Below are 17558 nucleotides of genomic sequence, written 5' to 3' on the forward strand. Positions count from 1 at the left end.
AAAGTTAAGTAAAGTTAAATTATCCCTGCATGGGTATTAAGAATCTAATTAAGCCACATGTTATGTAATATCTGATTTTTCTCTAGGATTAAACTTTTATTAATAATTTAAGGACATTTTCTTAAAATTACTTTCAGAATGCAGGAAGTATTTGTACATTGCTCTTTTGCTACTAAATAAATGTTTTAAGCATTTCATGTATCACCCCCGTGACCTGCAATAGCAGAAATTGTTTAATTGTTTATTTATTTCAATTAGATTATTAATTATTATAAACAAAACAATTATGTTGTTTTTATTATTTTTCGTTTGTTCATGTTTCATCGTTGTGACACTAATCTGCATCCCTAACATGTTTACATTGTTTGCACTAACATTTTAATTATTAAACAATAAGACTGTTGGATAAATCATTTGTTTAAGCTCTCTTTGTTTACACCTTATCCTCATTAATTTAATTCAGTTTTGGCAATGTTCCATTTCACCACGATGGAATAGGTTTGAAAAGACTGAAAAAGAAAGGGGAAATAAATACATAAAGCTCTTTTCATAAAACAGTTTGCATTTGCATTAATGCATCCAGAAAGGACGGGGGTAAAATACAAATAGAAATTCTATATAACTAAGTCTGTAAGCATGAATATCCTCAGACACGCTCCCTTTTCTACAGCACGATTCTAAAGTATTTCAGTGTAAGGATTAAGTAAAAAAAATATTGCTTATATATCTTGCTGTTGCTCGTTTTATTAATGGCTGCGTGTTTTTATGTAGTACTACGTATTTGATCCCGCTAAGCAGCTCCTGTCATCATAATTTCCATGGGAAAATCCCAGATTTGACATCAGCATCGTCACTTTGTCACGGCTTAAAAAAAGAAAGCAGCGCTGTGCACATTCAGGGTAAGAGCTGCATCAGTTGCTGAGCATATAGAATGCCTGTCAAACTGTAATATCGCAAATGGACATCACAAACCAAAAATAAAGTCAGAGTGGCCTCTGTGCCTTTCTGCAGGCGGATGGAGGTGGACAGAAGGAGGGGAGGAGAGGCAGTGTCCAGTCGTCCAACAAGTATATATGTCCTGAATGTCCTTATTAGTCCACGTGGGACTGCAAACCTGCAACATGGTCCCTCAGCTATCAAGTTTACTTAATTCCAAGACTCCCGGGTCTATTTTTGATCTCCTGTAAGGTGATACGCTGCCCCGCCATTCTGTCTCCTTCACTTTTGCCATCACTTCATCCTTGACCATCCTCTCTCTCTCTCTCTCTATTTCACATACACACACACACCCTCTCGCTCTCTCTCTTTTTATTCCCATCCAAACTTGAGGCTGCGGCTAAAGTTAGATTGGCTGGCGGATGAGTATATAAGCCCCCGGGAATAAGCGTACAACGCGGCTTCACACACAGTGTCTTCCCTTTCTTGATCACCCAAACCTCAGCTGTCAAGATGGTGAGTACCAGGCTTCCCACATCTCTGCACAGTGATGGTGGAAATATCTACAGGAGAGTTTGAACCAACCCCATGGATTACTTTTTTTTTTTTGGTCTAATTTGGAAATAGAAATTCCAGAATAGAAGTGTGGATTTTGGAGAACTGGATTTTTGATGATGCAGCTGTAAAGAGGCTTGGATTCTAATGAATTGTTGCTATTAGTTGATACAAGTTTTTAGATACATTGCGAGCCAAATTGATTAGTTCGGTAAAGTTAAATTGAGGAAAAAAGTTTATAAAATTTCACACAAGCATAACTTGTGTTAAAATCCTGAGTGATGACCTGAACTTGAACCTGAAGTGTAATCTGGATGAGCATTGATTTCCAATCAGACAAGTTTAGAGATGCTATGCAAAATAGATTATTTTTATGATTTTAGTATAATTTATAAAGCTTATATAGCTTAGAAAGGTTAATATTATTAAACATCCTATTGAGATAGATTGATAAAAGTAAGGGTTACCGAATCTTGTTCCGCACTCATCAGCATCCCAGATTCATTTGAAGTTGATGTGCTTGTCTCTGTCCTCCAGGCACCAAAGAAGGCCAAGAGGAGGCAGGCAGCAGGAGACAGCGGCTCCTCCAATGTGTTCTCCATGTTTGAGCAGAGCCAGATTCAGGAGTACAAAGAGGTGAGGTCGTCTTCATCCCTACTCCATAAGCATCCCTGATGGCTGAACGCCCTGGAAGCGTTTGACAGTTTCCGATTAGTTGTCAAAGATATTTAAATAGCCTCAGAATCTGAATCTGTGCAGAAGAGAAGAGAAGAGTTTGGTTTAGCAACTCTAAGGATCTGTTTTCACAGCAGTTGCTATTTTGCATGCTTCCACTTCTCCCCTGACAGTTTAATAATCATAGGAATGTCGTTAGGAGCAGCGCTGAAATTTCGACACCATCTGAACCTCTGACTCCCCCCCCTCCTAGCTACTGTCAGCTGTCACAGCTGGGTAAAGTCTGGGATGCCAAGGAGAATAAACTAACCCCTGTTATGATGCAGAAAAGAAAAACAAAGGGGTTAGACTCACTTTTGGGTATAACATATTTTTAAAGGTTTATTTTTCAGATGTCACTGAACATTTGATAAGATTAGAAAGAAAAGACAAAGAGCAAAAGGAAAAAGTGTCAAAAATAAAGATTAAAGGTTGTGTGTCAGAGATCATTAAGGTCAGGGAGACTTGATTTGAGAAGAGCACGCCGACACGACTCTGGAAAACGATGGTGTACGGGTTTTCAGTGTGTTGCCAAGTGATGCGAGCTCCAAATAGAACATTTTTATCCCCTGATAAGTGATACAGGCTTCTTAAGTGCCACACAGGGAACACATGTAATAATGATTAGGATGATCTTAGCACATTGCATAGATGGAAAGCTAGCAGGCAGCAGGATGTATTTGTAACTATCAGTACAAATGTGTGTGAGATTGAGCGAGTAAGGAAAAGGAGAGCAAGGGGAGAAGGTGGAAAGAAAGGTCAGTGAGTGAAGTTCAAGTCCAAATCCAAGGGGTTATCTTAAGTTTCATGGTTGTAAGATGCAGAGCAGATCAGACAGCTGTACTCTAATGATACTTTCCCAAATTAACATGTAAGAAAAGACTGGGGTGGGTGGATTAAACACCCCCTCCTGCCATCAAAAGCCCACTAATGCTCTATCTTACACAGTATCGTCTATCGTCATTTGTGTGTCAAAGATTCTTATCAGCTGCCACTTTATTGAACAAACTATTGAGGAGTTCGTAAATGCCTAAAGAGGTCTGATCCCGCCCAACCACACAGACCACATCAACCCCAAGTGTTTCCTTCCAATACTAAACCCAAGCGTTTCTTTGCAGGCTTTCACAATCATTGACCAGAACAGAGATGGTATCATCAGCAAAGATGACCTGAGGGACGTGCTGGCCTCAATGGGTGAGTCCAAATGGAAGCAATTCACACCCCAGAAAGCATGTGCGAATTCACTTCACGCTCTCTCTCGTCTTGATTTTGATTTCCGTGCTCTTCAGGCCAGCTGAACGTGAAGAATGAGGAGCTGGAGGCCATGATCAAAGAGGCCAGCGGCCCAATCAACTTCACCGTCTTCCTCACCATGTTCGGAGAGAAGCTGAAGGGTGGGAATCCCATTTTCACCAAATGACTTATATTACACTGGCGCTAAAGTTTCCTGATTTCCTTTTAAGTGCTTTCAGATAAAGGGGTGCCAACACATGATGCACAGTTATGTGCTAATGCTAATGCATGCATATTTTCCCGCTAACACCGTGTACCCGACCCCCTGTCCTCACCAGGTGCTGATCCCGAAGACGTTATTCTTAGCGCCTTTAAAGTCCTGGACCCCGAGGGTACTGGAACCATCAAGAAGGAATTGTGAGGACTTTTAAAACAATCTCTTTTATCATCTATGTTGGTCCAAGTGGAAAGAATTCAGATTTTAAACCGTTAAAATCTTTTTTTTTTAACCTATTCCAGCCTTGAGGAGCTCTTGACCACTCAGTGCGACAGGTTCACCAAGGAGGAGGTAAAATCAGTAATTCCACATTTTGGCACAGTGGCCCTTTGATGTTCTTACTGTACACTGTTACTCAGCCTATCTTTAAGAAATAAAATTAATTAACATTAAATAATTATTTAATAATTTAACAGAAGTTAAAAAGTTCTATTTTTTTATCTAGATTGGGATGTGGTAGCGCCCTTATTTCTTTGGATATTTGGGATGGGTCTTCCCTTTACTGACAAAAATGTATACCCAAGTCTATTTATAGACTATTTTTGTAGTCTTTAAAACAAATCCTTTCTGTTCCTTTAAACATATAATTTATTATTATTCTTCAGTGTTAGATTATTTTACTGACGGACCAAATATTTAATTATGGACCATGCTACTTTCTCAATGTGGTGAATTTCCAACTTTGCTTTTCTCCCTCAGATTAAGAACATGTGGGCCGCCTTCCCCCCTGATGTTGCTGGCAACGTAGACTACAAGAACATCTGCTACGTCATCACACACGGAGAGGAGAAGGAGGAGTAAAGAAAAAGCTAGAAGACAAGAAAGACAACAATCCCTTTGCTATTCTGCCTTCCCTGTCCTTTTCTTTCCTCCTTTCTTCCCACTCACCTTCCGTGTAAGCCCAGGTGCTCAGCCGCTCATGTTAAACCAAAGACTTGTCACACTGACACATGAGATGACTGACGCCCGAGGGATGTCTATGTTTGCTTATGGGGAATAAGGATGATTATTACTAATAAAAATTATCCTGTAACATCATTTCCAACTTTTCTTTCCAGCTTCTGTCGCCTCACCTCTTCGTCTCTGTGTGGCCGGTCACTCTAGCCTCAAAGGTGCTTTAGTGTGAATGAATCGCGTCCCCTCTGCTTCCCTCGGTATCTGAGAGGAACGCATTATTTGGAGGGACACACCAAGCATGAGGACTTCATTCCAAATTTTGAAGATGTCCTTCTGAGTAGAGGAGGTGGGGACAGAGAATTTGCAGGTTAGATTAGAAAAAAGTTACCTCATTAAAGTGATGGAAACTTTATTTATTTGAAAAGTTAAAAAAAAATAAATAAATAAAGAAAAGGTTGAAGGAGAGGAGAGAAAGGGCCGAAAGAAAACATTCAATTCTTCGATTCCTTTCCCTCCCCTCCTTCTAGCAACTAACAAATCACCTTTTTTTTCCATAAGCTGACTTGAATCCAGTGACTGGACTCTTCCTCACCTTTCCTGTAACGAATAAAAGGGAAAAAACTGAATAAAATCTCTTTTCTTTTGTACAATAGTGTGTCTTGTTCAGTGGCTCTGTGGGGCAGGGTTTGAGCAGCAAAAATCACCCATCTGGTAACATCTGGTGGAGCTTCGTCCTGCCAAATATGGCTGGAACAATTATAAATAAAAACAGACGAGGACGACTCTTAATTTCAAAATTAAATGCTGGTTATTTAAATCCAGCCTAGATTTTTAATCTTTCCAAACATGTAAGCCACACACCAAAAAAGAAAAAAAATTACCCAAGTGATTTAATATATTATGGTTTATTACTCATCACAAATGTCATTATCATCATTAATTATAAATACAACAGTTGCAGATCTGAAGGAATGAATTCAATTAGCTATGATTTTATTTCACTTTCGCCAGAGAAGAGAGTGACATGTAAACTTAAAGACACTAAAGACGTAACGGCATAGAAAGAAAAAAAACCCCACACAGCTGAGACATTTTCCTTTTTTGAAATGTTTGCATCAGTTGAGTTATTCCCAATGAAATGTACTTAAGAATTACAGCTTCAGGGTCAATGGAGAAATGCACAAAGGACCTGATACAAATAGGCTTTGTCACTATTGCAGAGCAGAGCAGCTAGTGTCAGATTCATTTGATCATCACGTCACCTCCAGCTCCCTGAACAAAGACAAACGACACCATCATCCAGATGTGAGCTGCGAGGACATATTGCTCATAAATACCATAATCCGCGGGGCTGAAAGTGTTACAGGAAAAAAAACAAAAACATGTGGTGAAGCACAAAATCCTTTCCCCCTCCCTGACGGCACCACTCAGATCAGCACGAGGTAAAATCAGTGCTGCTGTCACCACGTAGACACATGCAAAGTTTGCATAGATGTGTTCAGATTATCCACACTAAACACTACACTTAATCTGTGCCTATAATGCGCTGCCGTCGAAACAGAAGAGGGAAAGAGAGTGTGCGTGTGATATTCATATTCATATATAAATGACAGCCCTGTGAAGACTTGAAACAAGTGGGAAAACAATGAATATGGAGGACATGTTGGCTACAAGTACACGAAAGTCCCTCTAATCATCAACTACCAAACAGTACAGTTAAAGAGCATCGATGTTTGTTTTTCTTGCCATCAAATGGTTTACACTAACTACCTGGCACTATTCATCATATACTGACAGGGTTCAGCGCCACTTAATGTATGCATAAATATGTTACAGTACAGAACATTGAGTGTAAATACATTAGGGAGTTAGTCCATAAGTCATTATGAATGTTACAACACAACTTGGTGAGACAGAAGTACTTAAGATGTTCAATTAAAAACCACTTTTTAGTATATGACACAGTACAAAGACCTTCAGTTCCTAAATATTCTGCCAAAGTCAGTCGTTCTAAAGTTTATTCTCTCAAGTCTAAGGCTCATTTTTCCCCCCCACACTCAAGTCTGTTAATACTGCACTTCAGTAAACTGGAGACTCGTGAACCTAAGCTGACCAAACCAACAGTGAAAGTAAACCAAAAGACATGCATTGAGTTTGCTGAAGCTGAAGACTTAATGTGCAAAAAGAAAAAAGAAAACAAGATATGAAATAAAAATAAAAGACTTTGAACAGTTCCTCTGCAACTACGCTGTGTAGTCAGCCTCCATTCCAGTCAACCAGGTGTCTCTTAGATAGAAAAATACTCAGATCCAAAATAATAATAATAATAATTCATAATATACTATATTTGATTAAATTAACCACTTTTTACATAAATACATCAGAGCCCAAAAGGTCAAAGATCAGAGGTTAATGCTACATTGGCACACCTGGCACCTCCAGTCAAGTGGCTTCCTATAGGTCCACAAGGCTGAAACCAGCCTGCTGAGACGCTTGTTTTCCATGTCACCGCACTAAAGGAGTGGTCACCTTCAGTGGTGCTTTGTGACAAAATGACAAGTGCAAAAAAACCCCAAAACAAACAAACAAAAAAAGAAAAGAAAAATTCTTCATTCTCTTACGATACTTGAAATCACATTCTAATGAGTTAAGGAACCCATACCTGTGCACACTATTTTGTTCAATGAAACTGAAATAATACTAAACTCAAAAGGATATTTGGTCTGCAGGACTTGTGCACAGATACTGCTTGCATGTTAGCACACAAGCAATTTACTGATAATGTTGTACCTCATTTTTTTAACCCTTGAAAAAAGAAAAAAGAAAACCCTAAAACCTAAAATAAAAACATTACCTGCTTATCCAAAACAAAAACAAAAAAAAGAGTGACCCATTAAAACACTGCCATCACTACAAGACTACAAGGTACTGTTTTTCCTCTACTTCTCCCTCTTTTGTTTTTGTTGTTTTTTTTAATCTAATCTAGTAAAAGTTTGAAAACACAGAAGGGATTCAATTGTAGTTTGACTTAAAACAAAAAAGGGAGGCCACACAAAGCACATTGACACATTTCACTATACTACTAAGGCACAGACAACATTAAACGTGACAATAAATACATCCTCAACAATATTACTAGCATTTCTGTCTTCAGTGCCTGCGTTTGAGACTTTAAATGATTTATTTTCGTTTTCTCCCCTCCCCCAAATAACCCTTTTCATCAGCTGATACGTGACGGGGCATATGGAGCGTTAACACGATCCTATGTATCGTAGGTAGACCTTTTATTTACATTTTCTATGGCACCGTAACAACTTCTGCAAGCGTTTGAGATGATTTTTCCCTCACACCACTGCCATCAGTTTGATTAAAATAATTAAAAAAAGAAGAGGAAAAAAAAAGAATTTAAAAAACTAAAACAGAAAGTGACTGCAATCCTTTATATATATAATAATTTAAAAAAAGTTTCACAGTCCATGCTCCAATTGGGGGGAAAAAAGAAAGAAAAAAAGGAAATTTTGTCCCATCTCACAAGAGGCAAAAAGTGCTGTTGAAACCATGATCCAGTTTTCTCCAACATAGTCCTTAGACTACTTTAAATCCTTGAAATGATGCATTATATAGGAAGCCATCCCATTTTTATATCAGTCACTGTTTTTGGGGATCTTTTGTTCCCCTGACCTCTTTTTTTTGTGTTGTTTTGTTTGTTCGGCCTCCCTTTTTTTGTTATCCTGGAATGACGAGGTGGAAAATTAGGCCGACTCTTTCGCTGCTGCAGCTCCATTTTTGTCCTCTGCATCCCCTCCTCCTCCTCCTTTGTCTTTTTTCTTGCCCCCTTTCTTCTTCTCTTTTTCTAGCTTCTCTTTCTCTTTTTTGAGCCTCTCTTTTTCAGCCTTTTCTTTTTCCTTTTTTTCCTTCTGTTTTTTCTTCTCATCTTCCTTCTCCTTCTTCTTGTCCTCTTTGCTTTTCTTCTTCTTCTTTCCTTCTTCCTCCACATTTGCGGCATCGGCTGATGGAGGTGCCGTTTCTTTTTTTGAATCTGGTAATGGGGGCAGAGGGGTGTTGTTTGCAGTAGGAGACGGGATAGTGGGAGTAATTTGCTCCGAGACGATCTTAGGAGAGGGGGCCAGAGTAGCGGGGGGTTGTGGTGTGCTTTGCATTGGGGCCGAAGAAGCAGGCTCGCCCTGTGCTGATGTGCTCTCTGAGGTTGGAGCAGGACCATGAGATGAACTAGCCACCTTTGATACTAAGGGGCTCTGTGGTGCTGCCTTATGACCTGCCCCTGGGGGCATAGGTGGTTTCTGGCTGGGCCCTCGGTTCGAGCTCGATGTTACTGCGGGTGGTGACGGAGGTGGAAAGCCCTCAAATCCTGACGGCCCTGAGAAGGAGCCCTTCTTGGCGTGGGAGTGGAAAGGAGCCTTAGATTTGCGGAAGCCAGGGAGTGACAGCAGACTGGAAGAGGCCCTGAGGGGTCCTGGTGGTGGGATCGAGCTTCCTAGGAAAGAGAAGCTTCCACCAGAGCTGATGGAAGCAGCTCTGCGTTTGTACTCAAAGATAGCTCTTGTGCCGTGAAGGCGGCGTCCGGGCTGGTGCACAAGTTCCCCTCTGGACTCCCTCCACTTCCTCACCTGAATGTTGCACTCTCTCTCTATGAGTGCCTCAGTCACTGGGAGAGCGACGATCTGGACAACAAAACATCAGACAAAGTAGAGACAGACAGAGGAAGTGAGGATAACAAGATGAGCCACAACAGGATAAAATGACTAATAACTCGTGTCTCTGAGTAAAAACAGAAACAAGTTTTATGTACACGGCCTCCATAAGCACTGACCTCCTGTACCAATATGTCCTCTCTGATAGTGTCGGGTGAGATGTTTCTTAGACGCTCCATGGTCTCATACATGCCCTGAAGTTCCCGAAGTTTATCCACAGAACCAAGCATCTGTTTCAGTAGCACCAGGCCGACACGGAAGACTATCTTCACTCCTACACACAGACACTTAAGTTAGGTTTCTTTCAATCTAGAAAAACTAGATCTAGAAAAAAAAATCTAGAAAAAAAAGCAGTTCTCAAAGTTCTGTTAAAGGGGAAGAATTATGTATTGTCTTATTTTCACAAGTCAAACACAGATACAGTTGAGGACATAGACATTTTCTATTCTTGGTTGTGTACGATGTAAATGAGGGCTGATATTCCTAATATGGTCATCTCAGGCACACCGCTCTGGCTGCGACCACAGAAGAGGGCGGGGCATCTGTGGTGGCAGCCACACCGCCATGTTTCGAGCATTTTTGAATAGAGCAGCTATAAAGGGAGGAGAAAGGGGAGCTACAATAGCTTGAAGAGGATCAACACTATGACTGCAAAAGCCCCAGCGCCAGATAAACGTGGGTTACTTTGAACGGTGAATCATGAAAAACTACTACAGCAGAATCCAATAGCAAAAATACAGAGATGGGAAAAACACCCTTTTTCTCTTTTTCCACAGGATTAAAATAAAAATTATTTAACAAAAAACCAACAAACAGTAAAATGCTGCATTCTTACAGCTCCTGCATTTAATCAAATCAGGTTGCTGGTCGTAAAGTACCTGCTATTTACATTTTAAATTTAATTTGATGCATTTAGGTTTTATTTTTTTGCTGTTTTATTTTATTCTATTATTCTTAACTTATTTAATCAAAAGCACTCTGGTCCTGTGCTGGCTATTTTAAAGCGCTTTATAAATAAAATTGGATTGGATATTTAAGGTCAGACTGTTTCATGCACATTTGCAAGTAATTTATAAACAGAGGTACATGGATCAAATTCACTAAACAGACAAAAGCGCTGACAACTGGCTGTGAAACCTGCAGATATTAACGGTACCTTCACAGAAGAACATGTCCCATACACGCAGGACACTGGACCATGGTAAAGTGCGTGAGAAGATACACATGAACCACTCGGTCATGTAGAGAATGGGGTCGATCTTAAACTTCTTAAGATGACGATACGCCATTGGACACGTGCGACGCAGCACAGAGAAAAAGATCTCGCCATCAAGTTGAATCGCTTCCTAAAGGAAAAATAAATAAAACAAAATTATTAAAACTGAGATAACTGTGTAACAGACTAGCAATACATGTTTATTCACTCACCAGCCCTGCACTGTAGTAGCCAGGAAGATATTTCTCACATATTTGGACGAGGCACCAAAACGCTTGCTGTGAAACAGAAAGAAAAGTTAAAGGCTTGCACTGCAAACAATAAATTGTAGATCGAAAAACAAATATATTCTGACTTATTATAGTGTGGGAGAGGACTATGTGGACACTACACTACAAGTAGATTGCAAAATACTAAGAAATAATATAAAAAGTAGAACTTCTCATCAGTGTTGTAACCACAATTGAGTATAATCCGAGTGCGTTTAAAGCAGATATGTGCATTATTATGCCCTCTGCTGCTACATGTGTTTGCTAAGCAAGTGTATTTAATATTAAAGCATTAACCACTAAAACAAAGAGCAAAACTTAACTGAACAACATCAATTATTTCCTGAATACATCTTTTTATGTCAAACAAACAAACAAACAAAAATCAGCTTGTCCAGCTTTAAATAGATGTTGGTTTCATAAGAAAGCATCATCTGAAAAAAAATCTACAAGTCTAACTGTGACAAAGAGATAAAGGCGCAGTTTGCTATGAGGTACTGACGTGAGAAAACAAGCCTTACATAACACAGTTCGCGCTCACCTGTTTATTTAAAGAAATGAGCAAACTTAGATTTCACACTGCGACAGTAACATTTAAGCAGGTGTGGTCACAATACTGTAAAAACATCAGCCCACGCTGTTTCCATGGCGGACAGAAGTGAGGTCACAGAAAGAAATGATGTCACCTTGTAATATGGGTTAGGGGCGGTTCAATAAGCATTTTGGGCTTCTTCGGTCTCCTATTTTTAATTAAGAAGACTTTCCAGTGAAATAACAACCAAATAAAGTCACGTTTCAGATGCGTTTTGTTATCTCGCTCTGCCTACTCTCTTTTGTCACGCGCCCTCTCTTTATTAACGTGTCAGCAGAGGAGGGATAAATAGAAAGACCAAGGCTAAAACAAAACATCCTCGATTTCTAAGAAAGTCTGACCACACACCTAACTAAAGGTTGTAAGATTAACTCATCATCCAATGCGTCAATTCATCCAGTTTCCTTTTTTTCTCTTATGTGAAAACAAACGCTGCACACCAGATTTAAAACACTGCTTCAAATGATACATGTTTAGATATGGAGGACAAAAGTAAACTGGACGGTATTTAACGTACCTGCATTTACTTTAGTTCTTTTGTAGTAAAAAAAAGACTTTCACCACAAGTCATTGTTCATATATTCATGAGACTTTCTCAAAAAAAAAAATCACGCTTCTGAAGTAATCATTGTGAAACTAACACTCAAAACCTAATGAGAAACAGTAACCTAACCATTCCACCCCTCACCTCTGCAGGCATGTGCATGAGCAGCACTGCAGCCACCGGCGCTTGGGCCTGGCAGTAACCCTCATCAGGCCGGTAGATGGTGTAGGCCTTGAGGATTCGGTACAGATCCTGTTGCCTGCAAGAACAAGCATGACAATTATTCAGTGGCTTACAAGGGGAACTTGGGTGTTACCTCCAGTTCATGAGCTATTCAAAAAAAAAAAAAAAAAAAATACCATAAATAATAATAAATAAAGAATTTCTTTCAATAAACTTGAAAGAAAATGAAAGAATATTAATTATTCTATACAAGGATTACTTCAAACGTCTTTTTAAAGTAGACATTTGTTTTGTTCATTGGCTCTGTTTTGTCACGTTACCCTTTTTTTCCATTTCATCTTTGAATGTCTGATATCACTATTACTGCTATTTTTGATTCTGCCTTTAATCGAATCCAATTTGTTTTATTGTGGAAGTCAAATTTCCCTAAAAAACAATAACAAAAGTTTACCAGGAGTGTCTGATAAAGCCTAAAAAATTGAACTTTTTATTGCTGATTGCAGACCCACAGCCAGCCGCTTTCATTAGTCCTTTTTCAATGAGCTATTGTGATTCTGTGTTTTATTCAGGATATTATTATATGGCACAGCCTTAATGTTTACCGACAGATATAGTAACATCCTACTGTGACCCTGCCCCGATACGCAGCTACAAGGATCAAATCATTTCCAAGTAGTGCAGAGTGCATGGTGTTCCTTTTTTAATCAATCATGCATACCATGGTTCCTCTGGTATAAAATAAACTGTGTTTGTGTTTATTGTTTTACCCGTGGCCACCGCGAGCAGCAAACATCTCATGAAAGGGGAACTGCCTGTGGAGATCCTTCTCTATAATGTCCAACCATTTAGCCTCTCCCTGCTCTCTCTCCAGCTCCTGTAGTGAAAGAAAAAACAAACAAACAAAAAGGTTATCAATAAATTCTCTGAAAATTATTTTTTAGCCATAAAAGTGGATTATACAGGATGTTTAATTATTAACTAAAAATAAAAATGCTGGCAAAGAAATTCTTTCATAGATAAGAGGAACCATAAGTTAGTAAATGGCTGGACACCGCCTAGTCAAGGCCAGACCCTCTCAGAGGGGCAGGGCATCAACAGGCAGGATTACTGGTCCTGATAAGAGGCTTATTGCTCACTAGGTCTGCGCCTGCGCCCCTTTAGCACTCCTGGAGCTGCAAGTGGCCTTCTCAACCCCACTACAAGCCACTTAGTCAATATTAAAGATATCTCCCAAAATGTTTTCAAACCAGCTGCAATTGTCTTAAATTAAAAGAAAATCAAGTTGAATAACAGAGATCAAATAATTTGTATTTATTCCACTTTCTACATTGAATAAATGAAAACTAGTTCATTAGTGCTAAAAATGACATGACAACTGTGATACCTCAAATTTCCCAGGGTTGTCTCTTAGAAGCTCCTCACTGTTAGACAGCAGCTGCCAGGCTCTTGCTCTGAGAGAGGATGGAATCCCCTTCCTACAGCGCAGCTTCACCTGTAAGGCAGACATTTAGGCCATCGGCTCTGACATAACGTTTACGCATCATTAATTCATACTATATGTTATTTGGGGGGTTTCTGTGTGTGTGATTCTAGTTTTTACTGGCAGCAGTGACGTTATAAATAAAGATTTTCAACTTGAATGTTTCATTAATAAAGATCAGATGTGTGACTTGATTGTTCTGTTATTTAATTTTGTAGCAGTTCTGTTCTCACTTTTACCATCACATACTGAAAGGCTGCTGTGCGTGTACCTTCTGGAAGCGATGTTTGACCCACTTATCCCAGTGGCAGAACATGTCAATCCATTTCATCTCCCGCTGTCGTGCAACTTCAACTCGAACTTCCTTTTCACTGCAATAGTGAGTAATATAAAATGACTTTATGCTGACAGAATGAGGAAGTTCTTTGTTCTTTTGATACCACTAAAAACTACACTTTGAGATTTGTAACTTTAATCTAATGACACGAATGGCTTGCCTCAATTTGCACAACATTTTGCTAACTCGCAGAAAATCACGAACAATGACAGGAATTGACTGGCACTGACACCCAGGGCAAATCAATAAGACTTTAATTATTCAACAGAGGAAGAGCAATTAGCTTGCCAGAAAAGTAAAAGCAAATCTGACAAAAAAGGGGAGGAAGAGAGCAGATGGGTGCGATAGGAAATACACCACAGACAGAGTCAGTACATAATGAGTCACAAAAGCGCTCTCAGCACTATCTGAGTCAGACCAAGGGGAGATAAAGGACAGACAGATATGTTTAGAGTAGCATAGAAGAAGAGGAAGGCAGGAAAGGGAGGCTGGGATGGAGAAGACAATCTCTGTGAGTCAGATGGTGTAAAGTGGCCATAGGAAAACAGTCAAGCAAGAGTTACACTTTTCTGAGTAAACCAATTCTGTGGTCATGATTTAATAGTGTCTCATATTACAAATAGTGATCCACCTGCAGTGAAGCTAAGCATGAAAAAGCAGATTTTTGCTCTGTTTTGTTTAAAATATTAATATTACACAGCAACACAGCACATGCTTTTGTACAGTAGCTGGGAGTGTGTGTGACTGGTTAATGTGTACTTACCCCCCTTCACTGTACTGATTCCCACCTAGGAAGCCATACTTGTCAGTGCGTCTGACAGTTAGGCCATTAATCTCTGAATCTGACCCCACGGAGCTGCCATCTTCTCCCAGTCCAGACAGAGACTCCAAAGTTCCCGACATCAGGCTAGCTGACTCAAGGTAACTGAGGGTGTCTGGTGCCGGCCGGGGTTTGGGTAGAGCGAAGGACAACGGTGGCTCTTGGATCAGGGGGAGTGGTGGACTGTGGGGTTCAGCTCTGGTAGGAGTAGCAGGCAGTTCTCCCATCCTGGCTTCATTGGGAGTACCAGGCTTTGGGTACAAAGGTGGAGGCTCGTTTGGAGCATTTTGTGCTTCTTGGAGCGGCTGAGGTTTTTCTCCTTCAGCTGCTGTTGCTGATGATGATAAGACTGGAGGAGCAGGTGCGGGATTGGGACCTGCAGTCGTCTGGGGTTGTTCCACTTTAAGTTGAGCTTCTTCTACAACAGGATTTGGGTTACAGGTGACATGCAGGTTAGGACCAGGATTTAGATCAGGAGAGGGGGACGCCTGTGCCACTTCGCTTGGAGGTGGTGGCTTTCCTGCTGATTCTTCATTCCCTGGAGCAGGCTGCTGTACCGATGATAGAAGGGGAGCCTCAGCTGTGAGGTCGGGAGGATTTGAGGATCGGTGGGGAATCAAGGGAGACCCCCCTGCCAGTACTGCAGAAGTTTTTCCACTCAAAGCTTTGTCATTAAAAAGGGAAGACTTGGGTATGGACACCTCCCTGGGAGACTCTGTAGCAGTGCTGTTAGGTGGAGGAAGCCCTGGTGATGACGGAGGGATAGATGGAGCTGCATGAGGATCACCCAAAGCAGGTGGGGATGGGGATAAGGTGGAAAGCTCAGCCATGGTTCCACTCTCTCCTTTAGAAAAAGAAAAACACAAGCAGTTGAATTTTAATTGTTATAATATTAAACTCACAGCTACACAAATAGTGCTTCTACAGAGGGATAAAGACACAAATCTTAACAGCAACGGGTCAATAATAAAATAAAACATGGGTGTGAAAGTGTATGAAAACAGACTTCTAACAATCATTTGCAACTCTTCTTAAAACAGAAGCAGTTTAAGAATGAGTCAAAATTTTAAATTATTATTATTTTTAAACTAATATAATACATTCACTATAAAAAAAAAATTCACAGTCCATCCGAGATTTCCCTCACAATATCAAGTGTGCTATCAACATAAACCTAACACCAATAGATACACGAAGCTACATTTCCTCTTTTGCCACGAAAGCCTATAATGTACAGTGAAGTGATAGTGGTGTGTCTACATAATTCAGGAACTTCTTATTTGTAGTCACACAAAGGCTCACGGCAAAAAACACACAAAAATGAAAACTCTTAGCAAATACATCAGAAATGTACTTAATCGATGATTAAGCCAGTGTCCCAGAAAATGCAATTTCCTCATTAAATGCACGAGTGCACTGGTATTCAACAAAGCGGACGGACAACCATGGTGATCCAGCCTTTTTGCTGATGGAGCAGGTTCATGTTTGTGGTGGCTTCTCCAGACAGCTATGTGTTACGAGCTAGCAGCTAATAACACCACCACAATAGTCACAGTCACTTTGTTGTTATGTCCTCTCAAGAGGCCTCGCTACAAGCGACTCAACTTCCCGATTCAGCGCGCTAAGGCAAGATTTTACGAGCAGCTAATAGTTAACACCCACCCTGCCTCCCTGCCAGGCCCCAGCTGAGCAACGTCCACAGGCCTTGTCCACCCCGCTGCCCCCCTATCAACTATAACTTCAACTCCACTCTTCAACTCACCCACACCGGCGTGTCACTGTGATCGGTCCGCCTGGATAGCCAGCCAGGGGGTTCCTGTCGTCTCGTCCCCCCGCCACAGCTCCGGTTCCGTAACCTTATCCAATTAATGAGAACACGAAAAGGCGACACAGGGGCAGGAACCGCTGAACGGGGAGACGAGCTGGGAGAATAAACGTCCCGCAATCCGTGAGCTAGCTAGCTAAGTTAACAGCTAGCTAAGTTAGCTTATTTAACTATTAGCATTAGCCCCGATAGTGTTCTGTTTCTGTTAGCCGTGCTAGCTAGCGGGATGCCTCGGTACCGCGGTTACACATGCGCACTTGTTCGACGCATTCTCACCAAAGTCAAGCGAGTCTGTAAGTGATAATTTTCATTTTGTAATAGGCCGACTTTCTGTGATCAGATGTCCAGGCACAGCCGCAGGGGCTCGGCAGACACGAACAGCCTGTATTTCCTACTGACAGCTACGCGCGCGCTCGCGTCAAAAGACGACGAGCACGCACACGTACAGGAACCTCCCTCTTACACACTGTCATCGCTTCCATAAAAACTAATTTAGAAATTCGGGATAATATCAATAGATATGTCTAATTTTTTATTGTTGTAAACAATGACGTTTGTTTCTTACATATCTATGTTAAACACCCCCACTGCACTGTTTACTACTTTGGATTGTTATGTTAATGGAAAATGTTTCACTAATGGCTGAATGGTTCTTTTTGTCAGTGTCACCATCTTCACTACCGCCTTGTAAATCTTTTCTTTCACTCTTGTTGCTATCCTTTTGTGAAAAATCACCCCTGGTGCTTGTCTCCACCTGCTTCACCTCACATACTTTTCTGCCTCCTGACTTCCTCATTGCAGTTTTGCAGTTTCTTTTTGACAACTTATTGTAGGCTTTCTCTAAATCCACAAAGACACAGAGCAACGCGTTCTGACCTTCTCTACTCTTCATCAGCAGTCTCAAAACAAACATCTCATCTGCAGTGCTCTTTCTTGGCATGAAATCATACTGCTGTTCGCTGATCATC

At 40.6% G+C, this 17558-nt stretch overlaps 2 protein-coding genes across 2 annotated transcripts; one reads left to right on the forward strand and one right to left on the reverse strand.

Annotated features, from left to right (window-relative positions):
- Nucleotides 1–1294: 1294 nt before the first annotated feature.
- On the forward strand, nucleotides 1295–5243 carry mylpfa (myosin light chain, phosphorylatable, fast skeletal muscle a). The gene is made up of 7 exons (XM_085156760.1): nucleotides 1295–1452; nucleotides 2029–2127; nucleotides 3324–3399; nucleotides 3495–3599; nucleotides 3777–3855; nucleotides 3958–4006; nucleotides 4415–5243. The coding sequence occupies exons 1-7, from the start codon at nucleotides 1450–1452 to the stop codon at nucleotides 4514–4516; spliced, it is 513 nt and encodes a 170-aa protein (XP_085012886.1). The 5' UTR covers nucleotides 1295–1449; the 3' UTR covers nucleotides 4517–5243.
- tbc1d10b (TBC1 domain family, member 10b) lies at nucleotides 4586–17021 on the reverse strand. The gene is made up of 10 exons (XM_085156747.1): nucleotides 16528–17021; nucleotides 14709–15609; nucleotides 13880–13979; nucleotides 13513–13620; nucleotides 12896–13002; nucleotides 12090–12204; nucleotides 10753–10818; nucleotides 10481–10670; nucleotides 9444–9598; nucleotides 4586–9294 (listed from the first exon to the last, which is right to left on the reverse strand). Exons 2-10 carry the CDS (start codon nucleotides 15593–15595, stop codon nucleotides 8365–8367), a joined length of 2658 nt encoding a protein of 885 aa, XP_085012873.1. The 5' UTR covers nucleotides 15596–15609; nucleotides 16528–17021; the 3' UTR covers nucleotides 4586–8364.
- Between the last annotated feature and the right edge of the window lie 537 nt (nucleotides 17022–17558).

This window comes from Neolamprologus multifasciatus, chromosome 4 (assembly GCF_963576455.1).
Source record: "Neolamprologus multifasciatus chromosome 4, fNeoMul1.2, whole genome shotgun sequence".
Classification (NCBI taxonomy): domain Eukaryota; kingdom Metazoa; phylum Chordata; class Actinopteri; order Cichliformes; family Cichlidae; genus Neolamprologus; species Neolamprologus multifasciatus.